The 20,462-nt window shown below is 42.4% G+C and overlaps 1 protein-coding gene across 3 annotated transcripts; it reads right to left on the minus strand.

The window, feature by feature from the left end:
* Window positions 1–4,067: 4,067 nt before the first annotated feature.
* Window positions 4,068–11,511, minus strand: LOC147609463 (uncharacterized). Of its 3 annotated transcripts, none has more exons than XR_015264282.1 (9): window positions 10,927–11,511; window positions 10,425–10,503; window positions 10,239–10,334; window positions 8,236–8,286; window positions 8,100–8,149; window positions 5,164–5,416; window positions 4,910–4,981; window positions 4,556–4,632; window positions 4,068–4,468 (listed from the first exon to the last, which is right to left on the minus strand). XR_015264282.1 is itself a non-coding variant. In XM_086788049.1 (9 exons), exons 1-9 carry the CDS (start codon window positions 11,419–11,421, stop codon window positions 4,423–4,425), a joined length of 1,182 nt encoding a protein of 393 aa, XP_086644175.1. In that variant the 5' UTR covers window positions 11,422–11,511; the 3' UTR covers window positions 4,068–4,422. The 3 variants fall into 3 exon arrangements, 2 of the variants coding, with proteins under 2 accessions (XP_086644175.1, XP_086644176.1); XM_086788049.1 differs by having other exon boundaries at window positions 5,201–5,416; XM_086788050.1 differs by lacking the exon at window positions 5,164–5,416 and having other exon boundaries at window positions 4,143–4,468; window positions 10,927–11,509.
* Between the last annotated feature and the right edge of the window lie 8,951 nt (window positions 11,512–20,462).

The raw sequence follows: 20,462 nt of genomic DNA on the forward strand, positions 1-20,462 counted from the left end.
CTCGCTCCATCTCCCCCAAACAACACTATCCACAACTCCAAACACATCAAATCCCACCAAGGACGACTTAATTCATTGTTTCTTTAACCCCATCGAGATGATCATTGCCTCCTCCCCGATTGGTGGACCCTTGTCTTGAAAGACCGTAAGTGGCCTCCTTGAATCATGGGACACCTCATGGACTATGCCTTCTTCAAATGCCTCCCAATTGAGATGAGCTCTTATGTTGATGTGGTGGTCCCTCTCCACCATAGTAGTTAGGGGGTTGTTTGAAATGGGTTTCCTAAAAGTTTCAAACACATTTCAAACAGGTTTCGTAAAATCAACCTGAAGTTTCCTACAAGTTTTTGCATGTACAAAATTTCAAATATATACTATATAAAATATGTAAAAATAACACTAAATGCATAGAGTACATGGAAACATCAATTTGAAGTCTACAGTCTTTGAATCAAAAATAACAAAAACCATATAATCATCCATCATCAATGTCAAATGATCATGATTCAAAGACCATGGTCCACTATCCATGATCCATGATCCAATCATCCATCATTCCATGCCACAAAAAAAAACCCATACATGACACTACATAGGTTAAAACTTATAAGTTTGAAGTGTTCATGTCACATGAATCATGATGAATTAACAGTCATGGCGGCCCAATGCCCATAAACAATACAAAATAAATCAACCTTGATGATGAGGGAAAGCAGCACACGGAAACCTGAAAAAACTTTATCAAAAGAGTCACACATATTTCAACGTTAGATTTGGGGCAAAAAAAAAAGTCAAAAAATTTGCTTGAAAAAAACGTGTTTCCTACAAGGAAACGTTTCCACGTTTCCTTCCCTGTAGGAAATGTGTTTCCTAACTACTATGCTCTCCATGTCTGTGTTGTTTTGCACCACTCTCAACTCACTCATCATGATGTATGAGCTGCTACACTTTCTCTTACATTGTGTGCGCCCAACTTCACTTAATTGGTTACCAACCCATCATATATGTCATAAGTCACGCTTGGTTGATGGCAAGGATGGGTTTGACCAACACCCGAAAAGCGAGCATTCACGGGAATTCTCGCCTTCTCACACCACACCATCAAGTCAAAGTCCTTGGACATGACCTTTTGGAGAAACTGGTAAATAGAATACGCGGTACACTTGAAGCCCTCGACACCTCGACTGGACCCCTCATTGGAAAGAGAAATAACTACTTAGTTTGGGAGAGTGGTTCTAATGGCAGAATAATGATCTCTAAAAGCAAAAGTTAAGGGTTCGAATCCCATTTTCTCTCCCCCAAATTACGAGAGTGAAACGAGTTGTGGAGTTAAGGCATTCAAGTCAAAGCCAACCAAATGGCTCATATGATGGCAAGAGAAACTCACCTTGTTGTACTCTTTCACATCAATGTTGCCATAGAGAAGGGGTTCACAACCACATGCACGAAGAGGATGACCATCCAAACTCACAACACCAAAATCCTCTTAAGCTTGAGGGAGAGACTAGCAATGCTCATAACCTCTCCCTTTAGGCACCACCTTCAATCACATACACAGGATGATTGTGCAAGAGGACATATATATATATATATATATACATACATATATATATACATACATATATATATACATATAATCGTCATAAGGAGACAGATGAATTTGAACTTACGAATAATTTTAAAAGAAAAAAGAGAATCACCAAAAATAAAAAATAAAAAAACTTAATAAAGACCCTAGAAAAAAAATAATAATAATAGTAATAATAACTTACAAAAATAGAAAAATACATAACTAAATCACACACAAACAAATTCTTTATAAAACCACAGCAAAAGAACTGCTAACAAGCAAGGACAAGCTCCTAGTCTCTCTTTTTTCAGCACTGGGCCATTATGAAGGCTGGTTCTAGATGGCCTTCAATGAGATAGTGTTTAAGATATCATTACAAGTAAGGGCATCATTCAATGAGATCATGTCTTGAGGATTCATTACAAGCTAATTACCTCATTCATTGGATCCCCGAAGAAGAGAGCGATTGTCTGAAGGTATGCCAGTGGTGGTCCATCACCCTATGTGGATGGGCCTACAAAAATCCTCGCCAAAGCCACTAGTCTCACTGATGCTATCATATCTTCCTAAGTTGATACATGTCACATACATAGTTTTACCTCCATCACAAAGACCAAGGAAAATGCTCAAGGAGTTTTGCCTTACTTCTGGGGGGGCAAAGAACAACTTGCACAAGCCTTGTGGCTTCTAGATAAGCTCTCCCCACATTAACTCGAAACCCAATCAAGGCCTTCCAATCGATACCTAGGAGAACCCTTGTGTGGTTACCTAGGAGCACCCTTGTGTGTATCTGGGTTGTCAAGATGGGTACCCACATCTCTCTTAAGCAACAAATCACCCCTCTTTTTCGAAGCATTCGGTGAGCTCCATGTGTCTCTCATTAGCGTGGTGGTAGCCAACCAAGTGCTCTTGGCTATCATGTAGTACATCACCTCCAATTGGACCTTTTCTCTCGCCTCTACATTCCAATGCCTCATATGTACATTTCTATAGGCGGGAGCATCTCAAGCCAAGGTAGCCTCGACAGGTTATTATTCTGCCCCGCATTAAGAGAGCCTTGAGGTCTTATATCCAGGGAGGCAAAGCACAACCCTATTGGATAAGCTTATCATCTGTGACCTCTAGCCAAGGGGAGAATCATGGAAGGTTTTTTCACCATGTGCAACCTACACCCCCTTGTCACATGCACTCTACATTGTAGTGCATGGTGAAAAGATGGCTCGTCATCAGTGCAACAATGCACAATAGTAGAAACCTGTAGGATTTGATATTTGTCGTACATTGTGACCCCATTGTAATCCTCAGTCCAGGATATGTCAAGCACGAGCTATGTAGGTCATTCATCAGCCTTAGAGAGTTAGTTAGTCAGTCAAGTCCCTTAACCCACTTGGAGAGAATCATTCATGCATGTAGAGTCAGTAGAAGCCTTAGGGTTTGCATCAAATCATCGCTGGTCATTCATCAGCCTTAGAGAGTTAGTTAGTTAGTCAAGTCCCTTAACCCACTTGGAGAGAATCATTCATGCATATAGAGTCAGTAGAAGCCTTAGGGTTTGCATCAAATCATCATTGCATATTGCATATCATTCATCTCATTCGCACATAGACCACTACAGAAGCCTTGGAATATCATCTACTATTTTTATCATATTTTACAACATTTATTTTGGCATTTGGTTACACCCATGGCCTCCAAGGTATTTGATGGATCTTGACAAAGGCTCTGCTCTTTCGAGGATGAATTTGTAGCGTGTGTGTTCTGAGATTAAAACACTCTTTTCAGTCTCCTCTTTTCCAATCACCAATGTTGGAGCCGCACAAACCACCTCACTAAACTCATATCCCTTGGCACCACTTGACCTCTGGCCTGACACAGAGGATGGCCTCGCAGATCCACTACCTCCTCCCATGCAAACAAAGGTGCTTGCAGGCTTTTAGAGAAGGGACATTATCCTTGACATGGACTCATATCCATACCGTGGAGTGGTGGATTCCCCTTGACTTGCCAAAGACGGGGGCACATATGCTCCTTCGAAAATTCCTCCATGGTAAAGTCACTATTCCAACTTGCCAGAATGCATAATCAACTTATACACCACCACATTCCTCATAAGATTCCCAAGGCATTGGCACGCCTTTTGAGGGGGGTTGTAATCCATTCATCAAAGATGGGGGTTACATGCTCCTCCTAAAATTTCTTCATGGTAAAGTCACTATTCCAACTTGCCAGAATGCATAATCGACTTATACACCACCACATTCCGCCTAAGATTCCCAAGGCATTGGCATGCCTAATACACCACCACATTCCTCGTAAGATTCCCAAGGCATTGGCACACCTTCTGACCCCATCTACGTGTCTATGGCTCCTAAAAGTGCCCCACAAGCAATGGAAGATGTATGCATCTCATTCCACAAAGATGTTTGCATCTTATTCATCAGATCGCATCTTAAGGAAGGAACATGTGCAGATTAACCGTGTCTAATCATGGAAGCACATGGTTGTAAAGAAACCCCTAAGATCATGTGCACTAAAAACTTCAAATAACTACAATAACCCGTAAAGAACGGACAAGAACAAAAATGAGTTACTAAAAGAGTCTTCAGACCCGCCACCATTTTTCTCACACAATCTGACCAGTAGCAACCCACCAAGGGGAATCCAAGGGCCTTTTGAGGCCGTCCAACCCAGACAGGGTTGCCTGTTGAGAAGCTATCCTTGTGTCATAAGAAAAATTTACGCTACCTAGAGCTGGCCTTTAAACTACAGCATTCTACACATATTGATGACAGAACTAGACCATAAAATGTGTGTGAGTCTAGCAACAAAAACAGCTGTTCACTACTTGGTGGTCAGTGCGATACTTGGCTCCTCCGTATAATCTCTTCATAAATAGTCCTGCATTGTGTGAGCACAATATTAGAAGTTGAAAGCAGCAAAAGTTGTTTGGATCTCAGATACCACTCAGCCAGTGACTCCACTAACCAGGAAAAGGCTTGATGTAGAGCCCTTCTTCCAGCTCTTGGAAGAACTCCGGCAAAGAAACCACCTATCCCATGCAGCTGCACAAACACACGCTTCGGTGTCATGTAAACACATGTATGTATGCATGCATGCATGCATCAGCATAAACACAATCTCAGTCCCAATGTACATGTATGTATGTATGTATGCATGAATGTGAGGGAGGAAGGGACGGGGGGAGGGAGTGCAAGCAAGTGGGAGTGGGAGTGGGCGTGGGCGTGGGCGTGGGCGTGGGCGTGGGCGTGGGCGTGGGCGTGGGCGTGGGCCAACTGCATTAACAAACAAAATCAGTGTCTCCCTATCCTGACAAGGTACCTGGTATACACGGCGTACTGCTGAGAAAATACTGCTATGATCCCTACTCTCCAGTTGCAGCCCTGTTCGAATCTGTAAAAGAACTGCAGTCAGTAATGAGGCTAAACGATTTTGACCAGCTGGGTCACAATTGGGAAAAGATTGCCAACAAAAAACCCAAACCAGCACTACAAATTCTGCATGCCAACCTTTTCACACTTCAAACAGAAAAGGAATCAAAAAGTGGGTTACACATAATTGGTGCCCATCAGCACCTTTCTCCGTGATCACATTATGGGTCAGGCGCCTTGCCTTTACATATAAACAATGCCCAGCCAAGCAATGGTTGACCTCCAGATCATTCCCAACGGATATTGCAGATCGGCAGCCCTTCTTGCAAGGAAGAACTTCACCAATTCTCCTTAAAGAATCCACATCCTGTCCTCTCTCTTTGCGGCCCCAATGCCTGCCCTGAACTCGTGTGTGTAGGGGGGTGTCTGCCTGCCATCTGCTGTTTATGTAACCCCCCTGCATGCCCACTCAATGATGGGCAGCACAAATGTGTGTAATCAGCTAAGATAGAAAACGTCAATCCACACAAAACCTTAACTTGAGCATCTAGTGTACCCATGTTCAAAATATAGGCGGCTCCAATGTTGGAAGACCTCTCAAGTCAGCAAAAAAAAATGAGAAAAAAAAAGAGCAAACACAACTGCATAACACAGTTAGCCAGCATCATGAATAAGGCTGGGTTCACAACTTTCCAGGTGGAAGCTGGTGATGCAGCACCATATTTCCCTCTGGATGTGAGGCCGTGTCCTGCCATCAGTTCATACACAGGCATTACTGAAAAGCTGCCATTTTACTATCAGCAAGCCCAGCTTTGAAGCTAGATTGATTTATGCCAGCGCACATGAACTGTTAGATTTTCTTATGCTCTCACCTTGCATTCAACTTGGATACGCAGAACACCCTTAGGTGTCCACTTGATAGGGACAACACCTCTGAACCTGCACTAGAATGTCCGCAACAAATTTCTTTTTTTTGTTTTGTTTTTTTTTTATAAAAATACCTGCAAGTGACCCGCTTGAGATGACCAAGTACAGAAGGCGAGTGGAGTTGCAAGGTTGCTATTCCAGCAAAAGGCGGGACCGTAGGTATGGAGGCGGCAGGACCCGGAGGCAGGGCTGGAGGTGGCGGGACCCGGAAGCAGGGTTGACGGTGTTGGGACTTTGAAGCTGGAGGTGGTGGGACCCTGAAGCTGACGGCGATGGGCGGCCAGGCTCAATCGTAGGTGGCGGGACCCAAAGGGCACAACTGGCGGCGACGCGGGCTGGACGGAAACGGGATGGCTGGGCGTGGATGGAGCTAGGACGGCGACAAGGAAATAAGTCCCAAAAAACTGGATTTTTCGATGGGTGCCACATAAAGCCACAAAGGTGGCTAAGCTCTGCCAGTGGCCACCTGCTGTGGTGACAACAACACCCGGCGGCTGGGCAGAGGTGCAGCTCTACGCACTAGTGCTGTTGCTCAGGGAGGCGGAAATGGGCTGAGGGCCGGCCGATGGGCAGAGGAGAGCCGAAGACTGGGGGCGACAGACGGAACCCACAACGAAACGTGCCGATGGAATCCAGGAGGTCACCGGAAGCTGGGCACTGGGAACTGAACCTCCCAAGGGCTGCAGCCCAGCTCTGATACCACTTGTTGGGGGACTCACACACAACAATGCTTCCTGCAAATTAGGGTTAGATGCAAGGAGAAGAAGCTCACACAGAAAAGAGAGAGAGAGAGAGAGAGAGAGAGCTAGACACAAAATGTGTGGTGATCACAAAATGCAAGTCAACCCTTGCATGTGAGTCACATCCATATAATATAGAAGTACAAAAGTTATATGGATAGAGTGTCCTTCCTTTCACACTTGATATCCAAGGGGAAACACCACATGGGAAAAAGTGCCCTTGGTTAAGCCCTGTTCACATGTAGCACTACCATAAGTGAGCATATGCCTACACGTGATAAGCCATGGCAAGCCACCCAGCTACTTGCAACCATTGTGGCGTCCTCTAGGAGTCACAATGCCACTACAATTGGGATTTGCCCAAAAGACACAACAGTTTTGGTGGAGGATATTGTTTGTTGACCTCTGAACCCAACACTCTCTGCTACATCACCTAAGCCACAATCACTTGAGCCACAAGTGGTAGCATCTCTACTTTACGAGGACGAGGAAGACGACACAGGCCTTGCCCTCCAGCTCACATCTCAACTATCCCTGCCTCCTCGGTTTCAATACCTAGTAAACCTTAGAGCCTCATGTGAGCCAACAGTGAGAGCATATCAGCAACATTGCCGCCTGGTACATCTGACAAATCACATGCAGCAAGGCTATCAGCAGATCCATTACCCCGCCTGCAAAGACTCTTTGCTCCATTTGGCCAGACCTCTTCTCCACACCGTTCATCATTCATCCTTGTGAGTTTACTCCCTGAATTCTAGGGCATACAGCCTCCGTCTTAGCAATTCTAGATCGGTCATCGAAGCTCTCTTCACAGGAGCACACAGGTGTGGGGCTTTGCCATCTATTGTATACAGTATTCTTCTTAATCTATGTTATTGTGTAATTTGAGTTTTTAAGTTTTTTGTTGTGTACAGCACATTATTAGTTGAATTAAACAAGCCAATGGGACCACATGAAATGAAGCCACACAAAAAGGAAGCTGGCAACCATTGCACAAACATAGAGGGATTGCATCAATTAAAAAAACAAAAAATGGTACATATGGTAAGTTTGTGTGTCAAATTATATCAAGCAAATACAACCATAGTCACAAGTAGTGTTTCATTGCAAGGGTTTCATGTTGAAGTGTATCATTTTGTATGAAAGAAATCAGTGAGGTTATTTAAAGCATATATATGAAAAGCTTCTTTTTTTTTTACATTTCAAAGTCTTTCTGTGTTACTATCATTTCATTCTCTCAAAAGTTTACAACTGTTGATATGAGAGCTAATGCATGTTTCTATCAATACAGGTTACTTTTACCCCCCAAAAAAACCGAAAAGCATATCTTAACAATATGCACCCACTTCTGCCATCAAAACAGCACATTAAAGAAGAAAGCTCAAGAATTTTAAAAGCAACTTGCCAGTTCCTCAAGCTAATACTTAAAAACGTGTTATAATGTAAAAGGCAAAATCTCTTAGGGTGCCTTACCACATCAGGAGGATGAGTCAAAATGGTTGCACTTGCTCCAGCAACAGCCCCTACGAGACGAAAAGTAGAGTTAAACCATTTCAAACATTGCCAATGAAGCTAACTAAACAACCATCATCTTCTAGAAAAACTTTACCTGCAAGAAAATTCACGTGCATATGTGAGCTTCCTTCCAGGTCTTGCCATTCTGTAATATCAAACAATTTTTTAAGTTTCCTCCATAGAAAACTTGTAAATTATGGCGTGAGTTTATCAAAGGCGTGTGAACTTGGTATCAAACCCTAATCGGTATGTTGTAAATTAACTTCCCATCTGCAAAATTAGCGGTGGAAATGAAAAGGTTGATGTCATCATGCGACATCATAGAATTAGTTGTGTTCCAATGACAAGCATACAAGAAAGGATCAGGATTAAATGGATGTATGTGCAAGCTGGCAGCACCGAGATGACTTAATTAAGGCACACCAAAATAGCTACATTGTGTCCTTTACCTCGTGAGAGGGGACTTCCAACTGCTAAATGCTGAGATATAACCCTAAGCCTCCTATTTAAGGGTACAAATCAGCTAATCAAACAGTTGGTTGGCTGCAAGTGGCTGGTCAGCCAGTAAAAACAGCCCCACAAGTATGACTAAATTGCCCCAATTCATGGGTGCCTGGCCTTGCCACATGTAAGGGGCTTGTACCCATAGGCTCGGGAGTGTTGATTCACCCTTAGAGCTGAGGCATTTGATGCTTCAGCCTTGGACCCCTGGTTTGAGTATCCTTAAATGAAGTAAGGATTATGTAAGTGAGGCTGTTCTGCATTTCTAGGTCCTTTGGGGTAATTCTCATTGGACTTGCCTGAGGATCATGCTTATGGTTGTATCATGCTTGGACACGCTTCTGCATTTTTGGGCAAGAAATAGGGCTGCAAATCAGCCAGCCATAGGCGTGATCATAGACACAATCGGTAGGCTAGTTGACTGCTGGTCGGTCAGTAAAAATAGCCCAGCATGACTAAATTGCCCCAATTTATGGGCGCTTGGCCTTGCCACATGTGGACAGGCGTGGAAGCTAATCTGCAACCCTAATTCTTGACCGAAAATGCAGAAGCATGCCTGAATGGCACCCAATTAGATTGTGCACATGACACAACCATAAGCATGATCCTCGGTCAAGTCCAATGAGAATTACCCCAAAGGAGCTAGAAATGAAGAACATCCTTACATTGTCGTTAATTCCAATATGAGCCTTACTTTACCTAAGGATACTCCAACCAGAGTTCCAAAGCTCAGTGCTCCCAAACCTATGGGTACAAGCCCCCATGTCCCATACTACAAGGCCCACCACTACTCAAAGTGTCGCGGTTAAGCTCAGCCATAGGTGAAAGCGACCCAATGAGAATCCTCCCGAAAGAACCTACAAATGAAAAACATGCTTAAAACCTTGGTCCCAAGGGTGTCCTACTTAAACTATGAATACTCCACACATCAAGGGTGTCCTACTTAAACTATGAATACTCCACACATCCTAGCTTTATACACACTTACAACCATGATACTGTCCAAGTCGGTTATGGTTTAGCCTAGTTGTGATGCACCTCCAAAATGCTCAGCATCCATAGGGCAAACATCAGCTGAACAGCCCACTGCTCACACCTAAAGAGTCACACAGCAATTGAGGAGTCCCCCACAACCGAATGGCCATAACTGGAAGGTCACATGGGCTTCAGCCTATAAATATGCCCCATACAAGAATAAAGAAAAGGTGTTTGTAGCATCTCCAAGCAAGGTTGTGCATACCATGATCACTTCACCTAAACAAGAGAAACAATCTCACGACTGCCTTGCATATCATCTATCATTCACACATCGATGTATGATGGCAACCATGATCAATTGAGCTAAATAAGAATAACAATCTCTATATTGCCTTGCATATCATTCATTGTTCACAATTGGACCATGTTTGGGCATTGATGCCATGGCAAAGTGTGGATGCATATGCATTGGAAGCACTTTTTCCTTGTGTGTGTGTGTGTGTGTGTGTGTGTGTGTGAGAGAGAGAGAGAGAGAGAGCTAGGGCGGGCGGGCGGGCGGGCGGGCGGGCGAGAGAGAGAGAGAGAGAGAGAGAGAGAGAGAGAGAGAGAGAGAGAGACCCGCAAGAGTTCTTCGTGTGCTACTGTAAAACAGCAAATATAATCCTGAATAAGGCGCATCTCTCAGGATTGTTGGCAGCAGACCGCTATACAAGCCTGCAAAAGAAAGAAGCAGGTCAGCACAAATACCTGATTTTGGATCTCTCACTAGAAAATTATGAGTAGCATGAAAAGCTAGAAACACACCTTTTAAGCCCTCCATGCGGCTAATGACAGCCATTGCTTTAACTGCGTTTGAATACCGCAGACCTGACACTGCTTCATACTGCAGTCCCCTGCATTGATCTATCAATCAGCTTACTGGCATAAGTGGGGGTGAGTGAAAACGATTTACTATTGTTCTGACCATTTCAAAGGTAAGCACACATGTTCTACATGCATCTAATTGTACCATGTATGTATGTACATATGTATGCACCTAGGTGTAAGCACAAGTGTTTCTAATAACCTCATGTATGTATGTGTGCATGCATGCATGAATGTGCAAGATGTCATAACATGGAGACCAAATCCTACAACCAGAAGCAAGGGCACAAGAGCAAAATCTCCATGTATGGATGAGTGGTCAATCCTCATGTAATCAATCCTCGCGTACATGCATACGTTAAATTTCTGATTGCATCTCATGTACGTGTGTATGCATGCATGCATGCATGTGGAGGCCATCAGAAGCAAGAAACAACTCTACCTCCATACGGGTTTTGACCACCGTTATAGGGCAAACCAGAAATGCTGCTAGTGACCTGGTGATAGCTCCTGCGCCAAGGATGACAGCAGTGGGCAGCTTTTTATCCAGGTTATCGGTGGAGGATGCGCTGGCGATAGTGCCCGTGGAGAGCAGGGAGAGGGCGGGGCCGAGCATGGAGAAGTAGAGGCCGGCGCCGAGGCCCACTCGGAGGAAAGCGGGGACGGTGCCCGCCCACAGGCCCGGGATGCCCTGGCGGGAGATGATGAGGCGAACCACATCGCGGATCCGAGGGAGCGGCGAGGCCTGCGAGCCCTGGATGTGCGTCTTCACCACATCGAAGGGTTGGAACAGCACCGTTGAGGTGGCACCGGCGAAGGCCCCCGCCATGAAGTTCCTCCCGACTCCAGGCGTCTGCATGCTGGCGGTGCTAGGGACTCTTCCTCCTGCTCCTGTCTCGCCGCCTCTTGCACTAGTCTCTTCTGTCGATGCTCCCATCCCCTCCTCCTATTCTGTAAAGCCAGGTCTTTACACGCAGGTGCCTGCCTGCCTGCGCGTGCGCGCATGTGTGAGTGAGAGAGAGCGAGAAAGAGATCGCGGGGTCCTATCTGCTGTGCTCTTAGGCCGACACGTGGATCATAATTATCAGGTCTCGTGTGTCGACACGTGGTTTAGCTCTACAGTGTTATTCTTGGAGATAAAGTGTGTGTTGGAGTGGAGATTAAAGTGTGTCCTATGTTCATTGGTGGACACTTGGTTTATCTCTACAGTGTTATTCTCAAGTACAGTGTTATTCTCAGGGTGTTTACACACTTGGGTGGAAGCCCATGAAAAAGTTTTGTCCAACCAATCAGATCACCACAATCACCCACCCGTCTAACATTTCTTTACAGACTACGACCACACCCATGCACCCTTAGCGTTGATGTGTTTGCTGACTCGAGCCCAACAACCATCGTTCCAGTTTTGGGCGGAATAGCTTGCCCACAGCTCTCAACCTTTTTCGTGAGGGTAGGCCCATAGTCTGTAAACACCCTCACTCAAATGCTCAAACATAGCTCCTCCATGAAGTGGAATGTGAATATATTTTTCCCACCACATCTTCATAGCCCTTTTCATATTGGCCTACACATCTCCCTTACCATCTTCTCATCAATCTCACAACAACCTTACCATATCCAATACCAATGTCCTGCCAAAGCTCACACTTTGGGACACGAATGATGGGTATCATAACATCAATGATCATAACTTCGCTTACATCACCAAGTCACAAACAAATGATACTAGCGTGTTCACTCTAGGTAGCAAAACTTCTAACTTGTTGGGCTCATCCCAAGACAACTGGTTGGACATAGGCACAAATCCACTCCAATTGAATAGGTAATCCAATCTCTCTCGTATATTTTTTCATCATCTCTCTCTCTCTCTCTCTCTCTCTCTCTCTCTCTTAACACTTAAAATTTTGTAAATGACCAAAACGATAATTAGAATCTTGAATGAACATTATACACAAAAAACAATACATTTAAAAACTTTATGAAAATGTGGTGCTGCCCATAATGCTTTACATACAAAAGTCTCCATAAGCTATATAGTGGTCACCAAAAAATCTCATGAATATAGTAGAGTATACTCTGAATTGTGGTAACCAAAATGTTTCACATACGAACCTATATAAGGACCACCAAAAAACTCATATACAACAATCCTAAACTAGAAGATATAATACATCTAAGTAGAATCACCATCTAAGGAGAATCAGATGGTGCCACATAATCTTAGTGTGCTGCAAACATAAAGCCTCCTTCGTCAAAAAGGCGACGTCTACGTGATGTCCTGCACATGTTGTGATGATGCCTATACTCAAAACTACCAGTTCTATTCTCAAATTGACCTGCACCTACGTAATATATAAAAACCCATTAAAAACTTTAGATTTTTTTTACAAAAGAGCTTCACGATTATACAATCATTATATTCAACATATGGTCAATAGACGACCTACTTTCATGGATAGGCATATATGGGCAAGCCTCAAAAAGCAATACATATAGTCATCATTATGATCATGCCCATTACCTTGCCAGTCCACAGTAGGCTCTTGATAGCCTAAGTTACACACAATGATACAGTTTGGACTGCAAGGCCTACAACCCTATGAAAATCTACTTTATAAAACCCAAACAAAATGTATTCTCCATTGAAGAACTAATCACGTATAGAGAGTTTCAATATAAACATAGCCACATCAGGAACGCACTTGTTACAAAAAGAAGATCCCTTATACTCACTTATGCATAAACCAAACAACACTCTCTTCTTCACAAAGAATAATTAGTAAAACAAAAGATTATACGTACTTGCATATCTTTTACTTCTCAAACATTCCAATATTTTTCCCTTGTGGGCTTTATGTGCCCTGTCTCATTCTTACCCGCTTCCAATTAAAGACTTGCCATTTGGAGGAGGTTAACCACAATAATTGAGCACTAGTTGGAGCAAGGATCTATATATTTTCTTTTGTACTATTATTGAAAACACATAAGCTAAATGCTTAGCACTTGCACATTTATGCACCTTCACCTTGAGGAGCAGGGTTGGTGACAAACATAAAAGATCCTATCATCCTAATTCTATTTAAAGTACATATGTGTCAATGTGTATGTAGATGCTAAAATAGAAAGCTTTTTAAGCACCAAAAAATTCTCAAACTTAATCTTCATCACACAGATAGCCAACAAAATAGACTGCCTATACTCTGGACTTGACTTGTACCTAGTTAATACATACTGCCTATACTCTAGACTTGACTTGTACCTAGTTAATACATACAACCCATATGAACTTTGGATTTTCAAAGATAAAGAGCTCTACAATCATACAATCACGATATTCAACCAACCTTAGTCAATACATGCCACAACTTCTTCGATAGATTATAGACAGACCTCAAAAAAGCTATATAAATAATCCCCATTACAACCATGTCCCATAGGCTCCTAGTTAGCAGGCTTTTGGTAGCCAAAAAGAACACATTAACACAAAATGGACTCTTAAAGCCTACAAACCCATCAAGCTAAAACAAAACACTCACTCAATATCGGCAAGGATCACATCCAAAAAGTCAAAATAAACATAGATACATCAAGAATGTACTTGTTATAATAACAATGTTCCTTATACTCATGCATGTACTACAGAACAATATCTCCTTCACAAAGAATAATTTAAAAACAGGTTGGAATATTAACTCACAAATTTCACCATGTCCAAAAGCTCAATCAATAACTGAGTAGGGACAAGAGCTCTCCATAGAAAGGGATTCTTAGGTTAAGAACTTTAGTGTTGTTAACTAAAGACACAGAAGCAACACCCTTAGTACTTTTACAATTGTGTATGTTCCACCCGAGTAAAGGAGTCAGCGAGAAGTACAAAAGGAGTCGATGTAAAAGAACTCCTCTTTCTAATCCTATATGAATCACACGTGTATCAATGTTCATGTAGAGCCAAATAATCTAAAATTTTTGTAAGCATAGAGGAAATGCCAAAATTAATTTGTATCACACAAACAGTTAAGCAAATGACCTAGAAATTTACCTTTCAAAGCAAAAAAAAAAAAGAGAGAAAAAAGACCTTACCAAATTACGTCTATAATTACAAGACCTCCTTGAACACCACATTGGTGGTGCAAACAATGTCCAAAATACTCATGTCAATTTCAAATGCAACGTTCGAAATAAATACCTTCACAACATTCGATGATCTCACTCATGAGAAAGACATATATAATTGTCCAGGGCTGAATACAAGTGTCACCAAGTATAACCCTATAACTAATAATGTTTATTCCTGTGATTTATTGATGGTAATGGCAAATGTAAGCTTCACACGAAATTGCCTTCATCTCATATCAAAAAGAAGCTGTAAAGTACTTGGTATGAAAGCTATGCGAGGGATGAAAACCTTGTCCCCAATATCTGTACTTGGAATTATTCTACTTCTCTCTTGCTTCTATAACCTTAGAATGGAAGTGCTTACATATTAATGTCACCCCATTGCACAATCCTTTTCCTAGATGCAAATTCTGCAACAAAATAATAGGAGAATTTTCCTTCAAAACCAATCGATGTGCATGATAACCGCCACCTACAATAGATGGCACATGCACTTGACACCCATAAAGATCCTCAAAAGGTGATATCCCGATACTCGAGTGCTTGCTTGAATTGTGACAAAATTCAGCAAGATAAAGTCACTCATCCTCCCAAGATGTTTGCATATCATGACAATAGTGTCTCAAATACACTTCAAGCCATTTGTTTGTGCACTCTGTTTGCCCATCCGTTTGAGGGTGATAGGCTGTAGATGGAGTGATTTGAGTTCCCATGTTCTCATATAATGTCCTTCAAAAAGTACAGATGAACTTGGCATCCCTATCACAAACTATGTTAAGTGGTAAACTATGTATCTTGAATACATATTCCATGAATTGCTTGACAATGTGAGAGGCCCCATAAGTGATCTTTGAAGCAATGAAATGGGCTGATTTAGTGAGTCTATCCACCACCACCATAAATATTTGATCCCATCCATGCTTTGTCCTTGTTTGGTAGACCCGTAATAATGAAGTCCATAGAAATGTGAGTCCATTTCCCATCCGGAATAGGCAAAGGATGCAGCAATCCACTTCTAAGTTGATGGCTATCCTTATTATTTTGGCAAGACACACATTCCAACACAAACTTCTTGACATCTCTCCACATGCCTTTCCAATAGAAGCTCTTGCTCACTTTGTCAAAAGTTTTAAGCACACCAAGATGGCCTGAAAGTGGTAAACCTTGGGAATGTAAGATGAGGTAGGAACCAAGTACACCTTATCCTTGTGCCATAGGATACCATTACAAAGCTTGTAATGAGGGAATTTTCCATCATCTTCTTCCTGTAATTTCCTATAAATATGGGCAGCACCTTCATTAATAAGATATTCCTCTTGAATCCCTTTGATCCATTCGCTATACACTTCCATAATTGAAGTCATAGTGTAAGCCCACATTCTTGACAATATCCCAAAATCATATCCTTGAAGAGGAGCCAACCATCTCTTTTGTTTGGGAGAAAGATTAGGTTGGGAGAGGAAAAAATTTTACACCCTATGATCACTTCTCACCTTGAAATGTGCATCATAAAGATAGTGATGTCATTTCTTGATTGCATGAAGTATGGCCAACATTTCTTGCTCATTAACATGCAACCCCATCTCCTTCTTGAAAAGATTTCTACTTTCAAATGCAATGACACCATGCTCTTGATATAAAACTGCCCCAAGCCCTCTTCCACTTGCATCTACTCTCACACATAAAATGTCTTTGAGAAATTGGGGCAAACAAGAATAGGAGCTGATGTGAGCAAGGTTTTAAGTTCATTGAAGCTCTCGTCCGGAAATAGCATCCCAAAAGAAAGCTTTCCTCTTGAGTAGATCGGTAAGAGGTGCCACAATAGTTCCATAGTGCTCCATAAATCTTCTATAAAAAGAAGACAATCCCAAAAATCATCTCAATTAAGTTGTATTGTTAGGGGTTAGCCATTCTTTGACACATGCTACTTTCTTTGGATCAGCCCTAATGCCCTCCTTCTCTCCCACCACGTGTCGAAGATATTCCACTTCATTAATGAATGCACATTTTTTCTCCTTCACATAAATCTTGTGCTTCCTCATCACCTCAAACACTTGTTTCACATGAGATAAGTGCTCTTCCTTTATTTTGCTATAAATCAAGATATCGTCAAAGAACACTAGTACAAACTTGAATAGGAAGGGAGCCGATATCCTATTCATCAAAGCTTGGAAAGTGGCCGAGGCATTTGTAAGGCCAAAGGGCATAACCATAAAGTGGAACAATCCCCTTTTGGTCCTAAATGCCGTCTTCTCCTCATCATCCTCCTTCATTCGTATTTTGCACCTTTGATCTCATTCAAGAAGATCATCAATGTGGGGAATTGGGTACCTATTCTTGATAGTAACTTTGTTCAAGTCACGATAATCAATGCACATACGAAAGGACCCATCCTTGTTCTTCACCATAGAACAGGTGATGCAAATGGAGATTGTGAGGGTTGGATAAGACCCATGGTAAGTAATTCTTGTACTTGCTTTTCCATTTCCTCTCTTTCCACCTTAGACAAATGGTAAGGAGGCTTGTTCACAACCTTTGCATTTGGTTCAAATATAATAGCATGGTCAATATCCCTCTTGGGTGGTAAACTCTTTGGCACTTGAAAAATGTCCTCATACTCTTTGAGAAGAGTCACCATATCTTTGTCCATTTGCTCTATGTGTTGTCCATTGCCATCCATCCCCTCTTGAAAAACATGTATCACATAGATAGTGCCAAGAGTCTTGAGATCCTTCTTGCGTTGCTTCGAAGTGATCAAAGAGAGCCCTTTTGATACAGTTCCAGCTAATACCTATTATTACAGGCTACCAAAACCTCCCAAGAGAGAACTCTACCCATTCATAATTGGAATAAGTAATAGATAATAACTACTGTTGGGTACTTACCAATGCTTCAAGCTCACGTAGCTTGAGGCTCTCCAAGATGGCTTTTGGAAGCTCCACTCCTCCAATCTCCACCTCCACGTTGTCACCGCGAAGTCGCTCTCACCACAATGCAAGACAATCCACCTCTCTCTCCCACACACATGCATAAAAGAGGAACATGCACTAGAGTACACACACACTCTCTCTCTCTCTCTCTCTCTCTCTCTCTCTCTCTCTCACACACACACACACACACACACAAGACAAAGCAAGAGCTCTCATAGCACAAAGGGGGATTGTGTTCTTTCATTATATGAGAAATTACCTTTTATACATCTGGCCCTTATTCACACTTGGGTGCCCAAAAGTTACTAAACTAAGGCCTTGGGTGGCCAGTATCTCAAAATGTACAACTTTTATAGTGCCTTACATGACACTTATTAATGTCCTCAATTGGAGAAGCATCTTTGTTAATCCAAAATGGGATTAACATCCCCCCCTACCTGATGTAGGTTCTATCCTTATAATCTTTACCTAGGTCGAAAGACTTGGTCATCGAACTCGTGTGTTTGTAGAAGTTTTGGTGGGATTGAAGATTTTTATGGGTTCTTCGGAATGCTAAGTGAGACGTCTAGAACCATGTATTCAAACGTGACATGCATGTAACCCGGAAGACACCTTAGGCAATGATAATAAAGCATTATGCCTCTTTCAGTTGGGCCTCTGTTCATGTCAAAGCAAAGCTACTTTGCCTCAAATCCATCATGCCTATGTGAGCAATTGATGTCGTTGACTTGTTATATATCTTGGAATGTTGATTGGCGAGAAGTGAGGTTGTAAACAGACATGAGAGTCCCGTTGCTTTGCTTCGTGGAATTGGAGTGGAGTGAGTCATATTTTGATTGGCATGAATAATGAATCCACTTGTTATGTTGGTTGGGGAGCACTGATACTGTGAATTATATTCTGGGACTGTCAGATACTCTTTGCGCCAATCCAGTTGTATGCCAAAATCCATGAGGTGAGGGTTGGTATCATCTGTTTGGATTGCCTTATAGCCTCCCCTTGTTGGGTGTTGTTTGCACCATTTGTGAAAACAATAGCTGATCATGAATGTGAAAATTCAGATCTCCAACAGGTCGGCCAAGTGCGGATTGGCCAGCTTGGTGTGACGAGCTACATTCTCCCACAAGGTCCCTTCTCCTCCCATTGGCAAAAGCTCTTCTAACTCTGGCATTGGGGCTCGGAGAGGGTATGGTACATAAGGCTGCCTCCGTGACTCCATGTTAGAGTATGCATCCGGTAAGATCCTTCTGGTAGGCTCAAATGGTGTGATTTGCATCAGCACCTTGAACATGAGTTTAGGTTTCAAGAGTGGGTTGCTTGCGCGTGTGAAGCCCTCATACTCTGTAATTAACAAAGACTCAAGAATATTTACATCAGTAATAGCTTGGATATTATCCTGAGGGTGATGGTCATGTACCTCCTCGATCGGCCTTGGTGGAGTTAGAGTTGGTGCTGGCATCTCCTCGGGGGCGAGAGTGTTTAGTGGGAAAATCAACGGAGATAGAAGAGAAGTAAGAGAAGATACAATCTGCCTTAGTTTTGTTAGTAGGAGATACACTAGGAAAAGGAATTTAATACCTTACTGGCGATGGAAGATAATATTGGATAAGTAAAAGAAGCGGAGGTTTCTGGTGTTTCTTCTTGACCCTCTCCGGAACTTGGGGACGGTAGGCTAGGCTTGTTAGTTTTCATAAATTCTTGGAGGTCAAGTATATCTGTTGTGGTTATATTAGGATATTCTATATGCTCCTTATCAAAATTATAAACCACGTTAGTGAGCATAGCCTCCAAATGCTTATGGATATTTTGATAAAGCTTTATATTACCAAAAGGATGATATAATGTGGATTTTGAGAGGTTTAGATGCTGATGGGTATTATAAACTTCAATCCAGCCAACCCATTGGTAGCTACGTGCCACAACCTCGTAGTTGGCCAGTGTCATTGGGATATCATCTGGTAGAAACAGGTCGAGTTTATCAACATTGTCATCCAGGATGTTTGATTGTTGAAGCACCCAACAACTACTACGAAGGTTTAGCACTATGGGATGTAAGGGGAAAAAGAAAATATCAGCTAGGTCAATTAGAATTATATCCCCCCGCAGGATTCCCATTATTATGGTTGGGTCTGCATCCCTTTCTATGTTTTGATGAATTAGGGTTAGGTTTTCTAAACTGAGGTCTTCGGTTAGGTTAATTTTGTATTGAAGAAGAGAGAGGGTTAGTGTAGATAAAAACAATGTTAAAGTCTGAGGAGGGGCCCGAGGAGTTACTAGTAACGAGCCTATCTCCGAGGCGTGTTCAATGAGTTGGCGTAATTCATCTGGTTGATCAGTTCTTTGAGAGATCATTGTTGGAGGGCGAGCTGGCATTCCAAATCCTGTATTTTGGAGTCTTTGGTGGTGAGTAGTGTGGAGATGGTTGCTTCTAGCTCTTCATATCTTCTTACAGCTTCCTCCATTGCAATCCTGGAAGCGGTGGCTTGAACATTAGCCTCTTCAATATGCATTAGCTGCTCCACTCTCAAGCTTTAGCTGTCTGCTAGTTAATTACTAGTGTACATGCTCAAGCACCTGTTGATGGGGCTGACCAGCATCTGATCTATCTCCATCAACTTTGCAGTGATCACCTCATTAAGGGCTTTCAGTTTCTTAACATCAACTTTGCAGTGATCAAGCTTTAGCTGTCTGCTAGTTAATTGCTAGTGTACATGCTCAAGCACCTGTTGATGGGGCTGACCAGCATCTGATCTATCTCCATCAACTTTGCAGTGATCACCTCATTAAGGGCTTTCAGTTTCTTAACATGTGCTTTGTTTAGTTGTTCTCTTTCTGTTTGGAGGCTTATTACTTTCTCTTCTGTTTAGCAATGGCTTCATTAAGTGCGTTGAGCTACCCTGTATATCCTTCTTCCTTAGCTTGAAACGTGGCA

Source organism: Cibotium barometz, chromosome 51, assembly GCF_041138505.1.
Source record: "Cibotium barometz isolate CiBa-2024 chromosome 51, ASM4113850v1, whole genome shotgun sequence".
NCBI classification, from domain to species: Eukaryota; Viridiplantae; Streptophyta; class Polypodiopsida; order Cyatheales; family Cibotiaceae; genus Cibotium; species Cibotium barometz.

Coding starts and splice junctions, on each gene's coding strand:
- LOC147609463 (XM_086788049.1), bottom strand. CDS start 11,421: ATGGGAGCATCGACAGAAGAGACTAGTGCAAGAGGCGGCGAGACAGGA. Junction 5,417..8,099: donor TGACTCATCCTCCTGATGTG/GTAAGGCACCCT, acceptor GTGGGCATGCAG/GGGGGTTACATAAACAGCAG. Junction 4,982..5,200: donor GGCATTGTTTATATGTAAAG/GCAAGGCGCCTG, acceptor GTTCTTTTACAG/ATTCGAACAGGGCTGCAACT.